Below are 16,982 nucleotides of genomic sequence, written 5' to 3'. Positions count from 1 at the left end.
AGGGAGCAATGAAGGAAAAACTCCAAAAGCAATCTCTCTCCTTCTTTCTTTATTCTTCCTAAAACCGTTTTGAAACAACCCCAAACAAATTAAAAGAAAAAAGAAGAGAAAGAAATCGCACAATCTCTCTTTCTTTGCGTTTCTCTCTTCTTCTTTCTTTCTCTTTTTTTTTTTTTTTCCATCTGAGAGGGAGAGAGCTCTTCTTTGCAGAAACGTTTCTGTTTCGGATCATCAAGCTTGGGGCCAAACTCATTTGCAGGTACATTCGTTTCTTCAAAGATTGCATTGTTGTAACTTTATGATTCTGAGGTTTTAGCCTTTCAAAGCTGTAAACTTCTATATTGGTTTAATTTTTTATGGAAAATACAACGATTTTTGAAACTCATGCAAATGATATATAACAAACAAATGTTTCAAATTATGAAAGAAAATTTATTGATTCTTTCTCTTTCAAGTTTCCTTCATTTCACACCATTTCTCCTTTGTTTTTTTTTTTTTTTTTTCCAGAATATTTGTCTGTGTTTTTTCTTAATATTCTCATCTAATACGTTGAACTTTACCAACGTTAGCAGAGAATCCTGGTAGTAGTTTTGTACTTTGAAACATCATTTGACTGTGTAAACATAATCTTACATGTTGACAGCATTACCCCTGTTTTTAACTGTAAAGCCCATGAAACCACCACAGTAGGAAGGGTGGAATCGTCCCAAAGAATCAAACACTGTTTGTTTCTGTTTCCTGCTGTGGAAAGAGTTTTGTTTGACAAAGACTTGCAAGGGAAGAAAAAGATTGCAAAGATTCCTTTACTCATCTGTTAATCAATCTTGCACGCTTTTCCATGCAAAAAGAAAAAAAAAAAACAATTGTTCTTTTCATTTTTAGCAAAAATAAATTAGGATTCTTTATTGTTCTTGTAACTCATATTCGATGTTCATGTGCATGAACCCAAAAGATTCACTGCCAAAAATTATTTAAATCCAATGGTTTGGTATAAAGCCATAAAATTCTGAATAAAAGAAAAAAAGTTGGTACCTTGTCGTGCATTGCACGCAATAAACTGAGCTTTTGTTGCAACAGAAAGCTATTTCAGTTCACAAATGGGTTTCTTTGTGATTAGTTACTTTAATCAAAAGTTTAATTTAATCGCATGGAATTTTGGTAGGCTTTATTCTAAACCCAAATCATCAAAAGCCCAAAACCAATTTTCTTACTTGCACGATTTTCTATAATTTCACTTTTTTGACTTTCAGGTATCGATAACATGGATCCACAAGGACAAAACAATGAATCTATTAATGTTACTGTTATCTGATTTAATTTTTTTTTAATTTATTGCAGATAACAAGATTTCATTTTTTCAGTGAACCGGAATCTACAGGTTTTCTACTTTGTTGGAACATTGAGTCTGTAATGTGATGAAAAATGGAGAGTGGTGTAGGAAGTAACCTCAATGAGAGACATGGAGTTTTTAAGGATGAGTCCTGGTTTAGCCAGTTCAGGAATGGCTCTAATCCATGGATGGCTAGATATGTCTATGCATTGATCTTTCTAGTGTCAAATTTGCTGGCTTGGGCTGTCCGAGATTATGGCCACAATGCCTTCCCAGAAATGGAAAGTAAGATTGCTTTTTTACATCAACATTGTTTTGTGAGACATGCTGTTGGGTTTGCTTCTTGTTTGTCCCATTGATAAATGTATTACCCTAATGCATTTTGAATTTCAGTTTCTGGTTTGGCTAGAGCTTTATGATAATAACGTTAATAGGTACGTATATGGGAATGTGGTTGTAGAACTCAAGAATTGCCATGGTGGCCGTGGTTGTTTGGGCGCAGGAGGAGTCCTACGCGTGAGCTTGGGATGTTTTGTATCCTTGATTCATAATGATAGATTTTTTTTTTTATTTGTTGACAATGATTGCATTCTGTGCTCAACAGTTAGATGTTGAATGTCAAATACCACAATGCTGAAGAGTAGGACCTCACAATGCTCTCTTGTCAAACCTTAAAAATGATGAAGAAAAAATGAGGAGCAACCATGAAACTAAAGAGTAACAAAATTTCAGTTTAATGACAAATTTTAAGAAAATTTTTTTAACTTTTTTGGTACAAAGAAAGTGGTAGCTTGGGGATAGAGGAAAGGATTGAATGTGCTGAAATTTGATGCCACCTCTTAAGAGTGGCTGCACAAACCAAACTGAGCTAGCTACGGGTTCAAAAATCTTCAACTTTAAAGTTGCATAATTGCTACTTTATTCTGGAAAATACCTGTAAAGAAGATGACGTTTAGCCTAACTACATGTGGAATTATCATTATTGTGCTTCTTGATACATACAGAAAACATTACCTGCATTTGATCCATTCCAATGCATAAATGTGAAAAGCTTGGTTTCTACAAATTTATGTAGTTTCACTTTTTAGTTTTTTTATTATTTTGATTCCATTGCATTATTCCTTAATTTTATTGAAGGCATTCTATTTTGTAATGTTTGTTTCAACTGCTGGTACCCCAAGGTTGTACAATTGCAGAGACTCATGGCATTCAGGATGGTGGTCTGCAAAGATAGGCCTCTGGATTGCCTTGACAGTCACCTCCTTTTTGCTTCCTAGTTTCATGATACAAATATACGGTTCGTGTTCTATTTTCCAAAAATCTACCACCTTTCTCTCTTTCCCCCATCTTTTAATAATTAATCCTAGCTAGGACTTTAGCACCAGTTTTTTATTTTGCTGTAGTTGGCATCAAATCTCTGATATGTTGTTCTTTTTCCTTTCGTTGCTCTTTTTGGCAGGGGAGATTGCGCATTTTGGTGCAGGGTACATCATAGATTCCTGTTATAAATTCATCTGTATAAGACATGTACAATGTTATTGGAATAGTCTGTTCAGGAAGTTGAAGATCGATGCTTCCTAAGTTACACAAGTCAATTTTATTGTTTAAGGACTTTCTGCTTATCCTTTTCAGGGTCTTTCTCCTAGTTCAGCTAGTAAGCGTAATCAGTTTCATTACATGGCTGAATGATTGTTGTCAATTAGATAAAAATGCAGAAAGATGGTAAGGCTTATCCCTTCCTAGAACTGATTCTGAAACCTGAGAATATGAACATTAATTCTGCTTTTATTAGATAATTTTCCCAAGTAAAAAAAAATGTTTTCTTTTGATGTTTTTGAGAGTGGAAACCATTTTCTATTAGTCAAACAATGAGATAACCGATACGATTTTGCTTTTGGCCTTTACACATATTTGCACTTTCTATATAAATCATTTGTAAATGTACAATGCAGTGAATAATCTCTCACCAGCTGAAGAGAGTGAACATTCTTATCAATAGATTGTAGTAAGAATTATTCAGCTCTAAAGTTTTACCCTGAAAATTAAAGCAAATTCCAAAGTCTGAATTCATTATTTATTTCATGTTTTATGTTGCAGCAGTAATCACAGAAATAAGATGTCATGATTTGGAGTTCAAGATCTAAAGTGATTACTCTGTTAAATCACATAATTGAATCTCTTTACTGTCATAGCATGGAACCTTGTTCAAACTTATACAGCCATTTTCTTCCAGTCACATCTGTCCTGCATTTGCACAATTGATTAAGTGAGGAATATGTACTTTGTGGCTCCTGTTAGATATATGATATTTCCTACAATTGTTTCAAGTAAAGCTAGCATACATTTGGAAAACTCTTTTCTGTGGCATTCAAAGAAATTTAGTTATTTACTTTTCAGTATGTATTTGGGTTTTAATGCTGATAGAAAAATTACTTTTTCTGTAGCCACATCCATGTGATGTTGCTTGCAACTGCTGCATATGTTATATGCATAGTGGGGATCATCATGATGTACATTTGGTATGCACCAGAACCGTCCTGCCTCCTTAACATTTCCTTCATCACGTGGACACTGGTACTCCTGCAGCTGATGACTAGTGTTTCCCTCCACCCTAAAGTATGTTCTGGTCACGCCTGGCCTTTCACTTCTTAAATGCTATAGCATGATTTCTAATCAAATGCATGATTTCTTTCTGAAACAGGTGAATGCTGGCTTCTTAACTCCAGGGCTCATGGGGCTTTATGTGGTATTCATCTGTTGGTGCGCCATCCGAAGGCATGATTTTAGGCATTTGGGATAGTAATTGATCAGTTTTAGAGTTTTCGGAGTGCATTCATTAACATTTCATTGTTACAACTGCAACCACTAAAACCAGTGTTCAATCACAAATCAAGCAACAATTAGGATTGAGGTGGTTTATGGATATGGACCTATGGAACAATCCCCATGAGTTTTGTCACCGCCCTAAGAAATTACAAAAAAGATAGTCTTATCCTTATTAGCTCTTTACTTTGGTAGACTGTTGGTTTATTGAGTTTTAGCTCTATGACATTTATGTTTTTGCAGTGAACCGGCAGGGGAAAATTGTAATAGGAAAGCAGAAGCTTCAAACAAAACGGACTGGCTCACGATCATAGTAATATTTCATTCTTTTGAAATCTGTTAAATGTTTTGAACCAAGTATTAGTGACTGCTCATCTAACTACTGCAACTCAACCACTTACACTCCATATAAGGAAAAAAGTGTTTGTGTTTTCCCCATCTAATAGCAATTTGTTGTAAAGTTTACCACAAGCATGATGATAACTCTCTTTATTCTTTCAGAGCTTTGTCGTTGCGCTACTGGCTATGGTTATTGCTACATTTTCTACCGGTATTGATTCTCAATGTTTTCAGGTTTGTTCCACTAGCTTCATAAATGTTTAGTAGTTATCTCCCTTTTCCATGAAAATGCATCTCACAACAGCTGCAGTTCAGGAAAAAGGACACACCAGCTGAGGATGCCCTACCATATGGTTACGGTTTCTTCCACTTTGTTTTTGCTACTGGAGCAATGTACTTCGCAATGCTATTGATTGGTTGGAATACTCATCATACTATTAAAAAGTATGTCCCCTGCTTTGCCATAATATTTCTGTAGTTATTGCTTCATGCATTTGAACTTTGATTTATAATGAATTTTGAATATTTATTTGCTAGTGTTGCGAAAAGATGAGTAGATGGGAATAGATTATGACTAATTTACTTGTTAGTTCTTAGTAACATCTCTACAGACGTTTCTCAGTGATTAGCAAGTTCGTAAAGCCGAAAGCAACAGCAACTTATTCGATAATGAGAAGAATGTAATAACTTTACTCCGACACTGTTTTGCAGATGGACAATCGATGTTGGTTGGACCAGTACCTGGGTCAGGATAGTGAATGAATGGCTAGCCATCTGCGTTTATCGTAAGTACTTAATCAGAACTAGATTTGATATGATTGCCAGGGCCATTGTCAAACATAGAGGTTTCCTTTGACTTTCAGATGCTTTAATGATGATTAACAGACTAAACTATGATCAGAAAGATTGTTAAAAGACAAGATTAGGAGATTAGGTGATAAGATTTGACATACTAATAGAATAAGATTTATTATGTTGCAGTGTGGATGCTGGTGGCTCCTGTTATATTGAGGTGCAGACAAACGAGTGAACCTGCATGAAAAAATTTATGAAAGGTGTTCAAATGATTTTTGCAGTTGCTCCGACCCTTTTAATTACATAAATGTTTACCAATCTGCTTTGAAGCATTGCTTAAAAGGAATAGAGCCGGGGCAACGCCTACATCCCAATTCTTTTGCCTGAAGGAAGCTGATGTTCAATCCTCTATCTCAGCTTAACGTGGGAATATGGAAATACTTTTAAATTTTGAAATATGTCAAACAAAATCCCCATTAATATTTGTAAATACAACTGACTTTTCCAAAAGCTTCAACCAAAATTACATTTTTTATGGGCTATTTCGCCTAAAAAACGAATGGCTCATTAGGAAATTTAAGTACCAGCTCCCGAAATTTGACAAAGGTCAAAGGTTGCAAAAATAAAAGTAAAAATATGTCATTTTTTTTGCCTCTTATTTTGGTTTAATTCAAATATTGAAAGGGGAAATCTGGAATTTGGACTTCATCCAAGAAAATAGAAACAAAATATTTCTAAAAAAAATTCCTTTGTTCTTTTTTAGGCCAAAGACAAAATGCGAACTGCAAATTCTTCAAATAATCACAATATTCAATAATAGTACATTACAAGGTTACAAACTGTGACAACTTTAAAAAACTCACATACTCGGAAGTGGTTGTCCAGAGTCATTGAGAGACCGCAAAATCATACAACACAAAGGGGAAATACAAGGTAGAAAAAAGAGCGGAAATGATACAATTTGTACCAAGGCAATACACAGATCACTTAATGGAAATTACAATAAACGTCATATCTGCACACACACAAAAAAAAAAAAAAACAACCATTGACCCTTGTAAATCTGAGCTTGCAGCTTTCTCGCTCTTCTCTCTATGTGTGAGCATCGAACTAATTATCTTCGGCCAGTATGGATAACAGATCCTTAAACCCGGAAAGGAATGACAGAATTTATGATAGGGCTTGGATCATTTGAGCTAAAGCCAAAACTTTCCACTCATCAATTTAACAGGTAGCAACAATAGTGTGCTTAACCAGATATGGGGTCCGGGATGCTTTGTTCTTTATATTCAGCCAAATGGGTTGCCCCCAACAGAAGAGAAAGGCTGTGGGGTAGCCGGTGCCGAGAATCTAACAGCCGCCTGTTGATCAGTATTTACAAAACCAAAAGATGCCTCACTGCCAATGCCCCCAATCTGATGGCTGCAAAGCAATGAATAACTCAAAGATTAGGAATATAAACATAGAATAAACTTAAAAGTTGTTGGACAAAACCAGCAACTGGACACAGCCAGTAACCATAAGCTCTCTCTCTCTTCCTTTTTTTCCCCTTTTTACAACAATTTATGGTAAAAAGTTATTATTCAAGAACTGAGAAATTATTTACCTGGAACGTGTCAAGTTACTGGGTAATTGTGCTCCTGGGTATGGTCCTGTAAAGTATTGAAGAATTCAGCATATTAAATAAACAAAATTAAATATATATATATATATATATATATAGAGAGAGAGAGAGAGAAGGGGGAATTAAAATGCTTTACTTTGTGGCACTGCTGATGCATAAGGCGGTGGCTGCAATGGCATCCCTGAAGCATAAGGCAAAGACTGAGGTGGCATCCATGCTGATGATGGAGTACCAAAGCTAGAAGTGTGCCTTGGGCCAGTAGGAGGTAGCACATTTGGTAGGGCACCTTGCAAGGAAGCCATTGAAGGGAACTACACCACAAGCAACACAATATAAAGAAGATTGCAAAAGAAACAATAAATGTGCAACTCCTGGATAAGTTCAAGGACAAATGCTTTGCATAGGGATTAAAAAGTGAGAGTAGGTTGGGAATTGTAGTTATTGAATTAATTGATCATGCATATCAAAAAGTAACAAGCAAAATCACACTCATATGTAGTGTTTATTATGTTCAAGATTGTCAACCAGAATATCCGGATTAGACAGCTATGATCCACAGAGTCAAATAAACCCAAGTTTCCTCACAGGCTCAGCCAAAAGAGTCAAAATAGCATCAAGAAATTAAACAATAACCCTGTTCTCTCTCTCTCTCTCTCACTTAAATTTTACAGCAAGACTTAATTTCTACGTAAACCAACAAAACAAGCATGCAAACATTATAAACTGTCATAATGTTATCAGAGTCCTTATACCCCACTAGGACCAAGTCAGTCAGTGGTACAAGCAATGAAATAGTTCAAAAGAAGTGAATAACATACTGTTTGAGTTTGAGAATGAGGTGCTTCACCGCCGAGATCAAATGGGTTTATCGATCTTGATGACTGTGGAAAAGCAGACATTGGCTGTAACAACAAAATGCATGGAGAACTATAAGTGATTCATCAACTAGAAATGCAGTTAAGTAAGAAATAATGAACTTGTGAACCTAATTTATTTTGAAAGGTAACAGTACCATTGCAGTATTATATTGCATGGTGAACCCCATGCCACGTGGTGGACCAGTTTGCCATCCTAGTGCAGATGCAGGATAGGTAGGATAGGTTGCAGTAAATAGATCCTACAAAAAACAAGAAGCTAACCCAATAAATAATCCTCGCAACAAAAAACTACAATGTCCTTGGTCTAAACAGAAATTACCACAGGTAGTTCTTTTCTTCCACTTGCTTTTGTTTCTGTAGGGGGAGGCTGTGATGCAACAGTAGAAGTGACATCCTGGACAGGTTTCAAGACGGCTTGAGTTGTTTGTGCAACTGGTGCACTCAAAGGCCCCTGCATGTGCTGGGAAGGAGCAAAATACAACGGCTGCCAAAGAGTTGCAACACAAAATTTGGTTAACAAAGAGTCAGTTATCCAAAAAAAAAAGTCACAAAATATAAGAAAACTAGAAAATACCCACCGATGGCATAAATTGTTGGCTAGTAGAATGACCGCTGGTTGCTGAGAAAAAATTCGCCTGTTGATACTGCATGTTAGGCCATTGTCCAGCATTATTAACACTGACCTGGGAACTACCACTGCTGACAGGCATTATAGGCATTAATCCAGGAGCAGCTGTCAAAGCACCAGGAGGCAATGTTGAGAAATTGCTAACTCTAGCAGCTGCAGGAGCAGCAGCACCAAAGGGTAATGTTTGGCTCTGCCCTGTGAATGCAACATTGGAATTACCAATTAGAGGTGCTGCATTCACATTGGCCACAGGAGCAGGTATCCAACCACCAATACCGCTAGATACTCCTGATAGATGACCAGGTACAGATGGTGGAACTGACAATTGAGAAAGAACAGAATCCAGGGTGTTCACATTCGAAGGGGCCTGAGAAACATTTGTCTGCGAGGAAAAATCAAAAGAGGCCCAGTTGTTATCATTGGTAGAACTTGTTGGCTGCACTATGGATTGAGTCACGGCAGTTTGTTGTGTCTGAGTAACAGCAGAAGCTACTGGAGGTTCAGGATCAGCATCAAAATCAATTAAGCTAACTGTCGTTTCCAACTTGACTTCTGCTGGATTCCCGCTGGTAGATCCTAAGCTGCTAGAAGATGCAGTTCTCTGCTAGAAGTAATACTTCAGTAAGTCCATTTCCTTTTTCTTTACCCAAATAAAATTGAGCAAAATAAAGGAAGACAGGAAAACATCTTTTTCCTTCGAGCAATAATAAAAAAAAGTAAGAATCTTAATAAATGACCATGCAAAGTTCTAGATTGATGATTCTTTAACAGCATTAAAAATACATTTATTTGGTGACAATTGACACCCAAGTTAAACCTATATTCCACTTAAAATGCACATGAATTCACACATGGGCGAGTGACAGATAGCCTAAAGATGAAAAGAATCAACCACAAAACAACTGCAAGGAACTTATTATGGAAAGCCAAACCTGAGATGCTTTTATCTATTGGTACAAGTTTATGTAACTTCAAGGCATAAATCATCACACCAAACATTGCAAAAGAGTTGAAGCAGCAAAGTAGGACGGTTTTATAATCAAATTGTCCATAACTCAGAAAATTATCATTATTAGCCGCATGAATAGAGTCACTTCCTGCACACACTACCTAGTGGCTCCAATAAAAGGTTGTCAACTAATGAAAATAAGGTAGTCTAGATGGATTCCCAACACGATAAGAATTATCAACCCCAACCAAAAGTAGGACAAATACTCTGAATAAATTACAGAAAGAGAAGAGAAAAAGTAAATTTTAAAGGAATGAGAACCATGCCAAGTGGTTAATTGTGGCAAAAAGCATCATGTGAACACTATAGGTTGTAACAAATTCAAAAGGGCATAATGCTAAGACATAAATAAATTACTTTTATGTGAGAGAGATGAGGAACAGCACAAAAAACAAAGAAAAGATTTGTGAACATTGCAAATTAAACCCAAACAAAACCCTGACCAGAACATTAAACTATTGTTACCTAGCACATAGCAGAAACTACCTGTGTCTGAGGGCCATCAACAGTTCTGCTGCCATTTGCCTTTGGAGGTTCACTTATACGAAGGGGTGTTACATTCTCACCCAAAATTTCTCTAACAGGACGAACCACTGGGGCACTGAATGACTCTAAATCTTTTGGTCGCTCAGGTGACCTCCCTTCTAACTTTGGATCTCCATCAGATATTCTACGATCTTCAGGTTTCCTCCCATTACCAAATCTATCTTCTCTGCGCCAGTCATTGACAACCTCAGGACGAGCAGGACTTCTTCTGTAATCACCATATTGTTGACTTTCTTGATCATATCCAGGACTTCGCCTTTCATCATAACCATATCTAAAATTTCTGTCATCATTTCTTCCCCCTGGACTGGACCTGTCACCGTAACGCCGTTCATTTGTATCTTCATATGGTGGACTTCTAGACCCTCCCTGATATCCATCTGTCCTCCTATTCTCATAAAAGTCTTCCTTGTCACCCTGCATAATGCACAATTCAGAAAATCATAACACAGCACTCTTCAGTATCACGATATCTAAAAACTCCCTCATCCAGAAGTAGGAACCTAACCTATAATATCACCGTCTATCATATCATATCTCAGAACTTTATAGCTGATCGACATTCAATGGAAATTAGGAATATAGAAGGGCATCTTACCATCTTTCCTCGTGAAGGCTTGTCATAGCTTCTCTCACCACTGTATCTTCTGTCCACATAAACATGCTTAATGAAGTCACGAAGCCTCTCAACATTGCTGGCAACAAAATTTTGACTCAGAAACATGGTAACTAATGAAGGCACAAAACCAAAAGATTGGATATTTGAGTGATAACCTGCTGTCAGGAAGAGAATTACGCTGAGGATCCCATTCTTTATAATAGATTTCTTTTGCACGCTGCATGTAAGTTAAACGAACAAGGCAAAAATGAGAAACTGGAATATTAGAAATGAAAAGAAAATTGCATATATATGAAAGAAATCTTTTCCTTTTTTTCTTTATGAAAAGAAGGGAAGGGAGAGAGAGATAGCGAGAGAGGATTTATCTATACCTGATTTCCCCCTTCTTGAAGAGCAATAACTTCTTGAGAAGTAAATTTAGCCAGCGATACTGATTTAACTCTGTGTGTGAATTCCCGACTGGAAACAATTCAAACCAGGAGCCAGTTTTAGTAAACCTACTGACTATCATTACAAAGGCACTAAAGTCTCATATATAAGCTAATCAGCAGCCAATTTTAAAATAAACCTTAATGTGCCAAAAAACTCTGAACACTTACTGTATTCCACTACAGGTGGTGCAAACAAATGTCCAGAAATTTGTGCAAACATATTGAGGCCCCTGCTCAACTGACAAGTTAGCAAATAGCAACACTATGACAGAGAAAGTACACACTCCAAAATTTACACATTAAAGGAAATCACAGTCAATTTAGCACAAGGAAAATGCAGCCAAAACACATATTTCAATTGCGAAGTTTCTGCAAGCAACATTTCGTGAGGATATTCGAAAAAATATTTTATTGAACAACCAAAACTCCCCAAAAGGTTTAAGAGTGAAGATCCCAGCAGCCACCAAAAATTTAATCAGGCTTTCTAATTGTAAACAAATTCTTATCAATATTCAAACTATACAAACTATCTCACTAGTCATAACTAACAGCCTAAGCAGAACCTGCTTTTTCCTTTTTTTCAAAATTCATGGGTTAATTTGCCATTTTTGCAGGGATATAAATATAGCAGGATCAATAATATAGTCTGTACAATAAATCATAAAGGGACCACAAGTATTATTGATTTCAAAGCCTACATACATAAGCAAGTATATCGATAACTAAATCCGAAAACCAGATATACTTGATGAACAATTCACACACTGTTATTCCATCAATCAATAGCAGGACACGACAGCTTTTTGACTACAATCATGGGATCAAAACATAAACAAGAAAAAACAATAAAAAAGAAAATCATACCAAACTGTTGCAGTTAATACATCTACGATTCTCCGGTTGTTTGAGAAGACCCCGAATTATTCGCTCATTTTTCTCGTCTTCCTTCACTCGACTCGCCATCACACCCTTCCTATATCAAAATAGGCAAAGACCAAATTAGAAAATTTTAAAAAATGAACAAAAAATTAAAAAAAAAAGTCAGTCGACATTAATTTTGTCCAAATTATCATTAATCACCAGCAGACACAAAAATATTAATTAATTTCAAAAATTATAATTCAATTAATTCTAAATTTTTTTCTTCTACATTATTATCATTCCCATAAAAATCAATTAAACATTAACTTCCCTTCACTGCCAAGCAAAATTAAACAATCTAAACTACAAACCTCCTATTTTCCCTGCTAATCAAACAAACAAAAAAAATAATATACAAAAATTCAACTAACCAAAGGCAACGGATCTGAAAAATCAAAGCAACTTAAAACCACAAAGCAGCACAAATAGATAAAATAAGGACGTGTTTGGAACCCTAGAAAAGTTGACCGAGAAAAAAAAGAAAAAAAGAAGACAAGAAACGAAACAAAGGACTGACCTGGAACCAAAGAGAAAAAGGAAAAGTTTGTTTCAACTTTCTTTTGGACGCTTTTAAATGAATTAATTCGGATCCAACGCCAAGAATATTATGTCAATTATAAGAGCAATAAAAACTGGATTAAATATTAAAAAAAAAAAGAGAGAGAAATCTGTAGATCTTTGAAAGGGTGTTGGTAACTACAGAGGGAAGCTTTGGTACAGTTAAGAACTAAGAAAAAAAAACTAGGACAATAAAGAGGCTGCTTTATTATTTTTATTGTTTTTTGCTTAAAAATGAAGAGAGAGAAATTAGGGATTTTTTAAATTTCCTTTCACTGTGTTCTCAGGCAGAGGAGAAAAAGAGGAAAGGTCTTGATTCCGTACAGTTGCTCCATTTGACAGTTTTCGTCTAATTTTTTTCGTATATTTTTAACGAACACGAACTCAATTTGTCTACTTATTTTATTATTATTTATATAAAAACCCAAATTAATGATAGAAATTTATCCATTAGCCCAATTTATCGAACCAGTATAAATATAATCTGATAAGGTCAATTATTTTAAAAAAATACTAATTTTACATTGAGAAAAAAATGTTTCATCAGAGTTTCAGGCCACTAGTTGAATGCTAATTAAATGTCACAATAGTTACTGAAATTAAAGTCTTAAAGTAACATTGATTTCAATATTCTATATTTTTTTTTTGGCCAATCAACTTGGAAGAAAACATTTATTTTCATAATAATTTTTAATAATATAATTATGTTTGCTCTTTAATAATTCTTAACAATATAAAGGTTTCTGTCTTTTGTTTTTGAAAAAATGTTTCAAGTTTAATTATAGATACCTTCCCTCTGTATTATGTAAATGAATAGATTGTATTTGAAATAAACTTGATAACTTTTATTATTATATCATGTAAAATATTATATTTATATTATATTTTACATGAAAATCATGTATAATAATTATATTAATATAAAAATATAAAATATATTTTTTATTTTATTAAATTTATTTATAATTTTTATTAAAATTTTAAGTTATATTATTTTTGTATCATTTATTTATATCATTTTCATATCATATTTTAGATTGTCATATTTAATTTTGACTAAAATATTTTTTTTTTTTAATTTTGTATCTTATGGGAATTCTTTTTAGAGTAATGAATTTGTTTCAACTCTTTTTATTTAAAATGATCAATTTTGTATTTTATAGTTTATAGCTATATGCGGTGAAGCTATATCTTTTAGGGAGTGAAATTATTTTTTTAATTGTATGTGATTAAAAAAATTCATTTCATTCTATGTTTATATGTTTAAAATAATCAAAATGTAAACTCTAATTATTTAAATTAAAAATTTAGCATTCCTTTATTGATTTCAAATTTCAAGTTTTACAGCTGTAGTTTTTCAAGTCTTTTATGCTGAAATTTAAACGCTGTCTTGTTCTGTCAATGAACAATCGAGACTTCTGGAATGTGGGATGTAGACATGAAAAATTGGTGGATTTTCCGTTTTTGGTCGTCAGCAACATGTTGAATTTGTTCATATTGAGTTCTTTATCGCTTCTTTTTTTTTTTTTTTTTGCCTTTTTGGTTTCATACTCCCAAAATAAAAGGGTTTTTATATTGTTGTATTATTTTATTTGCTCTTACTTAAAAAGGAAGAAAAAACCAAAATTTTACCCAACTTTCTTTAGACATAATAATCTAGTCCATAAACTTGTGCTGTGTTGGAGCCAAAAGGTACAAATGATTCAACTTATATTAACTTATTCTAAAAAAAAAAGCAAGCAATACTTAATTCATATTAATACCGTGCGAGTTACTGTGTGACATGAAGAAATAGCAATGTTCTTTTTTTATTTTTTTGTAATTTTTAATTCTATCCTTAAATTTTATATCTTTAGATGAAATATTATGCATATAATTTTTTCAAATCGGTAACTTTTGAATCAATAATTAATTATATTTGATAATTTAAAATATGATATAAATATAATATAAAAAAATTAAAAATTATATGATTTGAAATTTTAATAATAATTACATCTAAATTTAACAAAACTAAAAAAATATATTTCATATATTTTTATATCTACATAAATTGTGACATATAATTTTTATATAAAACATAATATAAATATACAAATTTTAATATTTTACACGACATAAATACATTAATCACTTAACTATTTTAAATGTTGTTTCATTCTTATAATAATGAAGATGTTAATGTTATCATTACATTACTTGTAAAAGGTGTTAGATAAATATTAAATGATAACCACTCACTCCATATAGAAATTTGTTAAATTAAAAATACAACCTCCATTTTAAGTTTTTACCTTTTCATTTTTCATATTTACACATAATTATGCATACACAAAAAGAGGTTTGACATATAATTATGAATAACGATGATAACAAGTCAAGTTGAAGTGGATTTTTATTTGTCTCAATTTTTATTCAAGTTCATAAATTTTACATCTAATTTTGATATTCAAATATTATTTTTTTTATATCCGATTCAATTTATATATATATATATAACTATAATCGATTCAACATAATCTAAAATTAATTTAATAATTTTAATTTAATGTAATATTTATAAAATATTATTTTTAATATAAATTATATCTCAATTATATATAAATATAATATATTTATTAAATTAATATATTAAATTAATATATTAAATAATAATTGTATTAATATAATATATATAAATATAAAACTAAATAAATAATAAAAATTTATTTTTATATTTATATAATATTAAAACGAATTTACTTAAAATTTGATCTAAATCTAATTTTAATTTTTAAAAATTTTTAATTCAATCAAAACTCAATTTAAAAAAGATCTTATAAAATCATATTAGATTACAATCAGGTGATTTCAAGTAAATTTACCATCACTATTCATAAAGATAACACTAATAATTAAACATAATCCATAATAATTACTCAGAAAAGGTGAGTGTAAATATTTGCCTTAATCATTCATTCTAAACAAAATAAAAAAACATTGTTGTATTGCAGTGCACATGCTTGACAGATGGTAATGAAGATTAATAGCAGCATCACATTATTTTACAATATGGGTATCATATCGCAACATGCTTTGCCACACACCTAATCAATATAATAATACAAGTTTAAAGAGAAAAACTATTATCGATAGAAAGTGAATTTATAGATCTACTGATCACATATTATTGGATGACATGACATCTCTGCAAAAAGTGATGAGAAAATTTTTTTAGTTCTTAAGATTATTTTTTAATTTTTTAATTTTTGCTTTTTTTTAGATTTAAAAAAAAATCTTAGAGAAGAAAAATAGAGAAAGGGAACAAAGGTCAACGAGCCATCGACGACGACAATGGAGAAATGGTCAATCAAATATAGGCAAAGGGAAGGAGGCGAGAAGAGAAAGATCTATCACCCCCTACTTGTCCTGTGGACGTGGGCGGGCTCATATCAGCTGGCTTCTGCCTCTTCGGCGGTGATGGTTGGGACAGATATCGCTACCTTGACGGTCTAAATAAATGAGGAAAAAAAATAATGAAAAATGAAAAGTATAGAAAAAAAAATTTAGAGAAAAAAAATAAAACCAAAAGGCAAGAGAATTTTTTTAAAAAAGAGTTTTGATTTTTGGATATTTTCTCATTTTGTTTCTATTATTTGTTTTCAAATATTTTAAAATAAAAAATATAACTTAAAATAATTTAACGAAAATACTAAACATATACATTTAATCAAGGAGTTTGTTTTTTAAACAAAATTGAAAAAAATATTTTGAAAAGAAGAAGAGGAAAGAAAATATATTTATTAATTAAAAGAAAAGAGTAAATGAAACTAGGAGTTTATTATGTTATATATTATTTTCTGTTTTCTCATATTTTATTTTCATTTTTTTAAATTTGTTTTCTTTAAATATTTTTTCAACAAAATATAATTCAACAACTTAAAAAAAAAAATCAAACACTCAAGTTGTACGAAAAAAGTGAATTTTTTAAAATTAAAAAAATGACAAATGTTTTGAGTTTTTCATGATTTTTTTAAAAAGCTTTTGGACGTTTTACTTTGTTAGTTTCTTTTGTTTTTTGAATTCTTAGTCTTTTCTGGCTAAAAAAATAATTTTTTAATTGAAATTTAAATAAAAATTTTAAATGTGTCGTGAAAGAAAGATAAGATAAAAGAATAAGGAAGAAATAATAAAAAAAAAAAAACAAGATATATGAAATTTTTTAACCGTTGTATTTTTTCTTTCGTGTTTTGTTTTTATTCGCTCTTTCCATTTTCACCTAGTCCAATCGGGCCGGGCCATGGAAAAAACTTGAAGATTATGGAAAAGGAGGTGGGTCCATTTTCTTGGTTATGAGGTGGGGCCAGTTATTGCTGAGCTGGCAAGGATAAAGAACAAAAAGGACAAGCCTACAAATTCTAGAGTGAGGGAATTCCTGAATTTGCTGTATTATTATATTATTATTATATATTTTTTAACTTCTAGGACTCCAACTTCGGAAT

General features: G+C 32.5%; 2 protein-coding genes across 6 annotated transcripts; one reads left to right on the top strand and one right to left on the bottom strand.

Annotated features, from left to right (window-relative positions):
• On the top strand, nt 1–5,797 carry LOC111299088 (uncharacterized). 4 transcript variants are annotated; one of them, XM_022894047.2, is made up of 13 exons: nt 1–259; nt 1,362–1,615; nt 1,791–1,864; nt 2,468–2,627; nt 2,790–2,814; nt 2,963–3,052; nt 3,775–3,946; nt 4,032–4,105; nt 4,397–4,466; nt 4,655–4,726; nt 4,803–4,936; nt 5,204–5,277; nt 5,474–5,797. In XM_022894047.2, the coding sequence occupies exons 2-13, from the start codon at nt 1,423–1,425 to the stop codon at nt 5,530–5,532; spliced, it is 1,197 nt and encodes a 398-aa protein (XP_022749782.2). In that variant the 5' UTR covers nt 1–259; nt 1,362–1,422; the 3' UTR covers nt 5,533–5,797. The 4 variants fall into 4 exon arrangements, with proteins under 4 accessions (XP_022749782.2, XP_022749785.2, XP_022749780.2 ...); XM_022894050.2 differs by having other exon boundaries at nt 1,339–1,615; nt 4,032–4,090; XM_022894045.2 differs by having other exon boundaries at nt 1,339–1,615.
• A 279-nt stretch (nt 5,798–6,076) lies between these two features.
• On the bottom strand, nt 6,077–12,887 carry LOC111299087 (uncharacterized). Of its 2 annotated transcripts, none has more exons than XM_022894043.2 (14): nt 12,461–12,887; nt 11,887–11,995; nt 11,191–11,252; nt 10,963–11,050; nt 10,747–10,808; nt 10,571–10,667; nt 9,913–10,389; nt 8,368–9,018; nt 8,109–8,273; nt 7,924–8,028; nt 7,730–7,813; nt 7,048–7,222; nt 6,894–6,939; nt 6,077–6,709 (listed from the first exon to the last, which is right to left on the bottom strand). In XM_022894043.2, the coding sequence occupies exons 2-14, from the start codon at nt 11,983–11,985 to the stop codon at nt 6,577–6,579; spliced, it is 2,244 nt and encodes a 747-aa protein (XP_022749778.2). In that variant the 5' UTR covers nt 11,986–11,995; nt 12,461–12,887; the 3' UTR covers nt 6,077–6,576. The 2 variants fall into 2 exon arrangements, with proteins under 2 accessions (XP_022749778.2, XP_022749779.2); XM_022894044.2 differs by having other exon boundaries at nt 12,315–12,487.
• Nucleotides 12,888–16,982: the final 4,095 nt, after the last annotated feature.

This window comes from Durio zibethinus, chromosome 18 (genome assembly GCF_047325235.1).
Source record: "Durio zibethinus cultivar Kanyao isolate XHJ-2024 chromosome 18, ASM4732523v1, whole genome shotgun sequence".
NCBI classification, from domain to species: Eukaryota; Viridiplantae; Streptophyta; class Magnoliopsida; order Malvales; family Malvaceae; genus Durio; species Durio zibethinus.
Note: the sequence above shows the minus strand (reverse complement) of the source record. Positions and strands in the feature narration are given on the sequence as shown.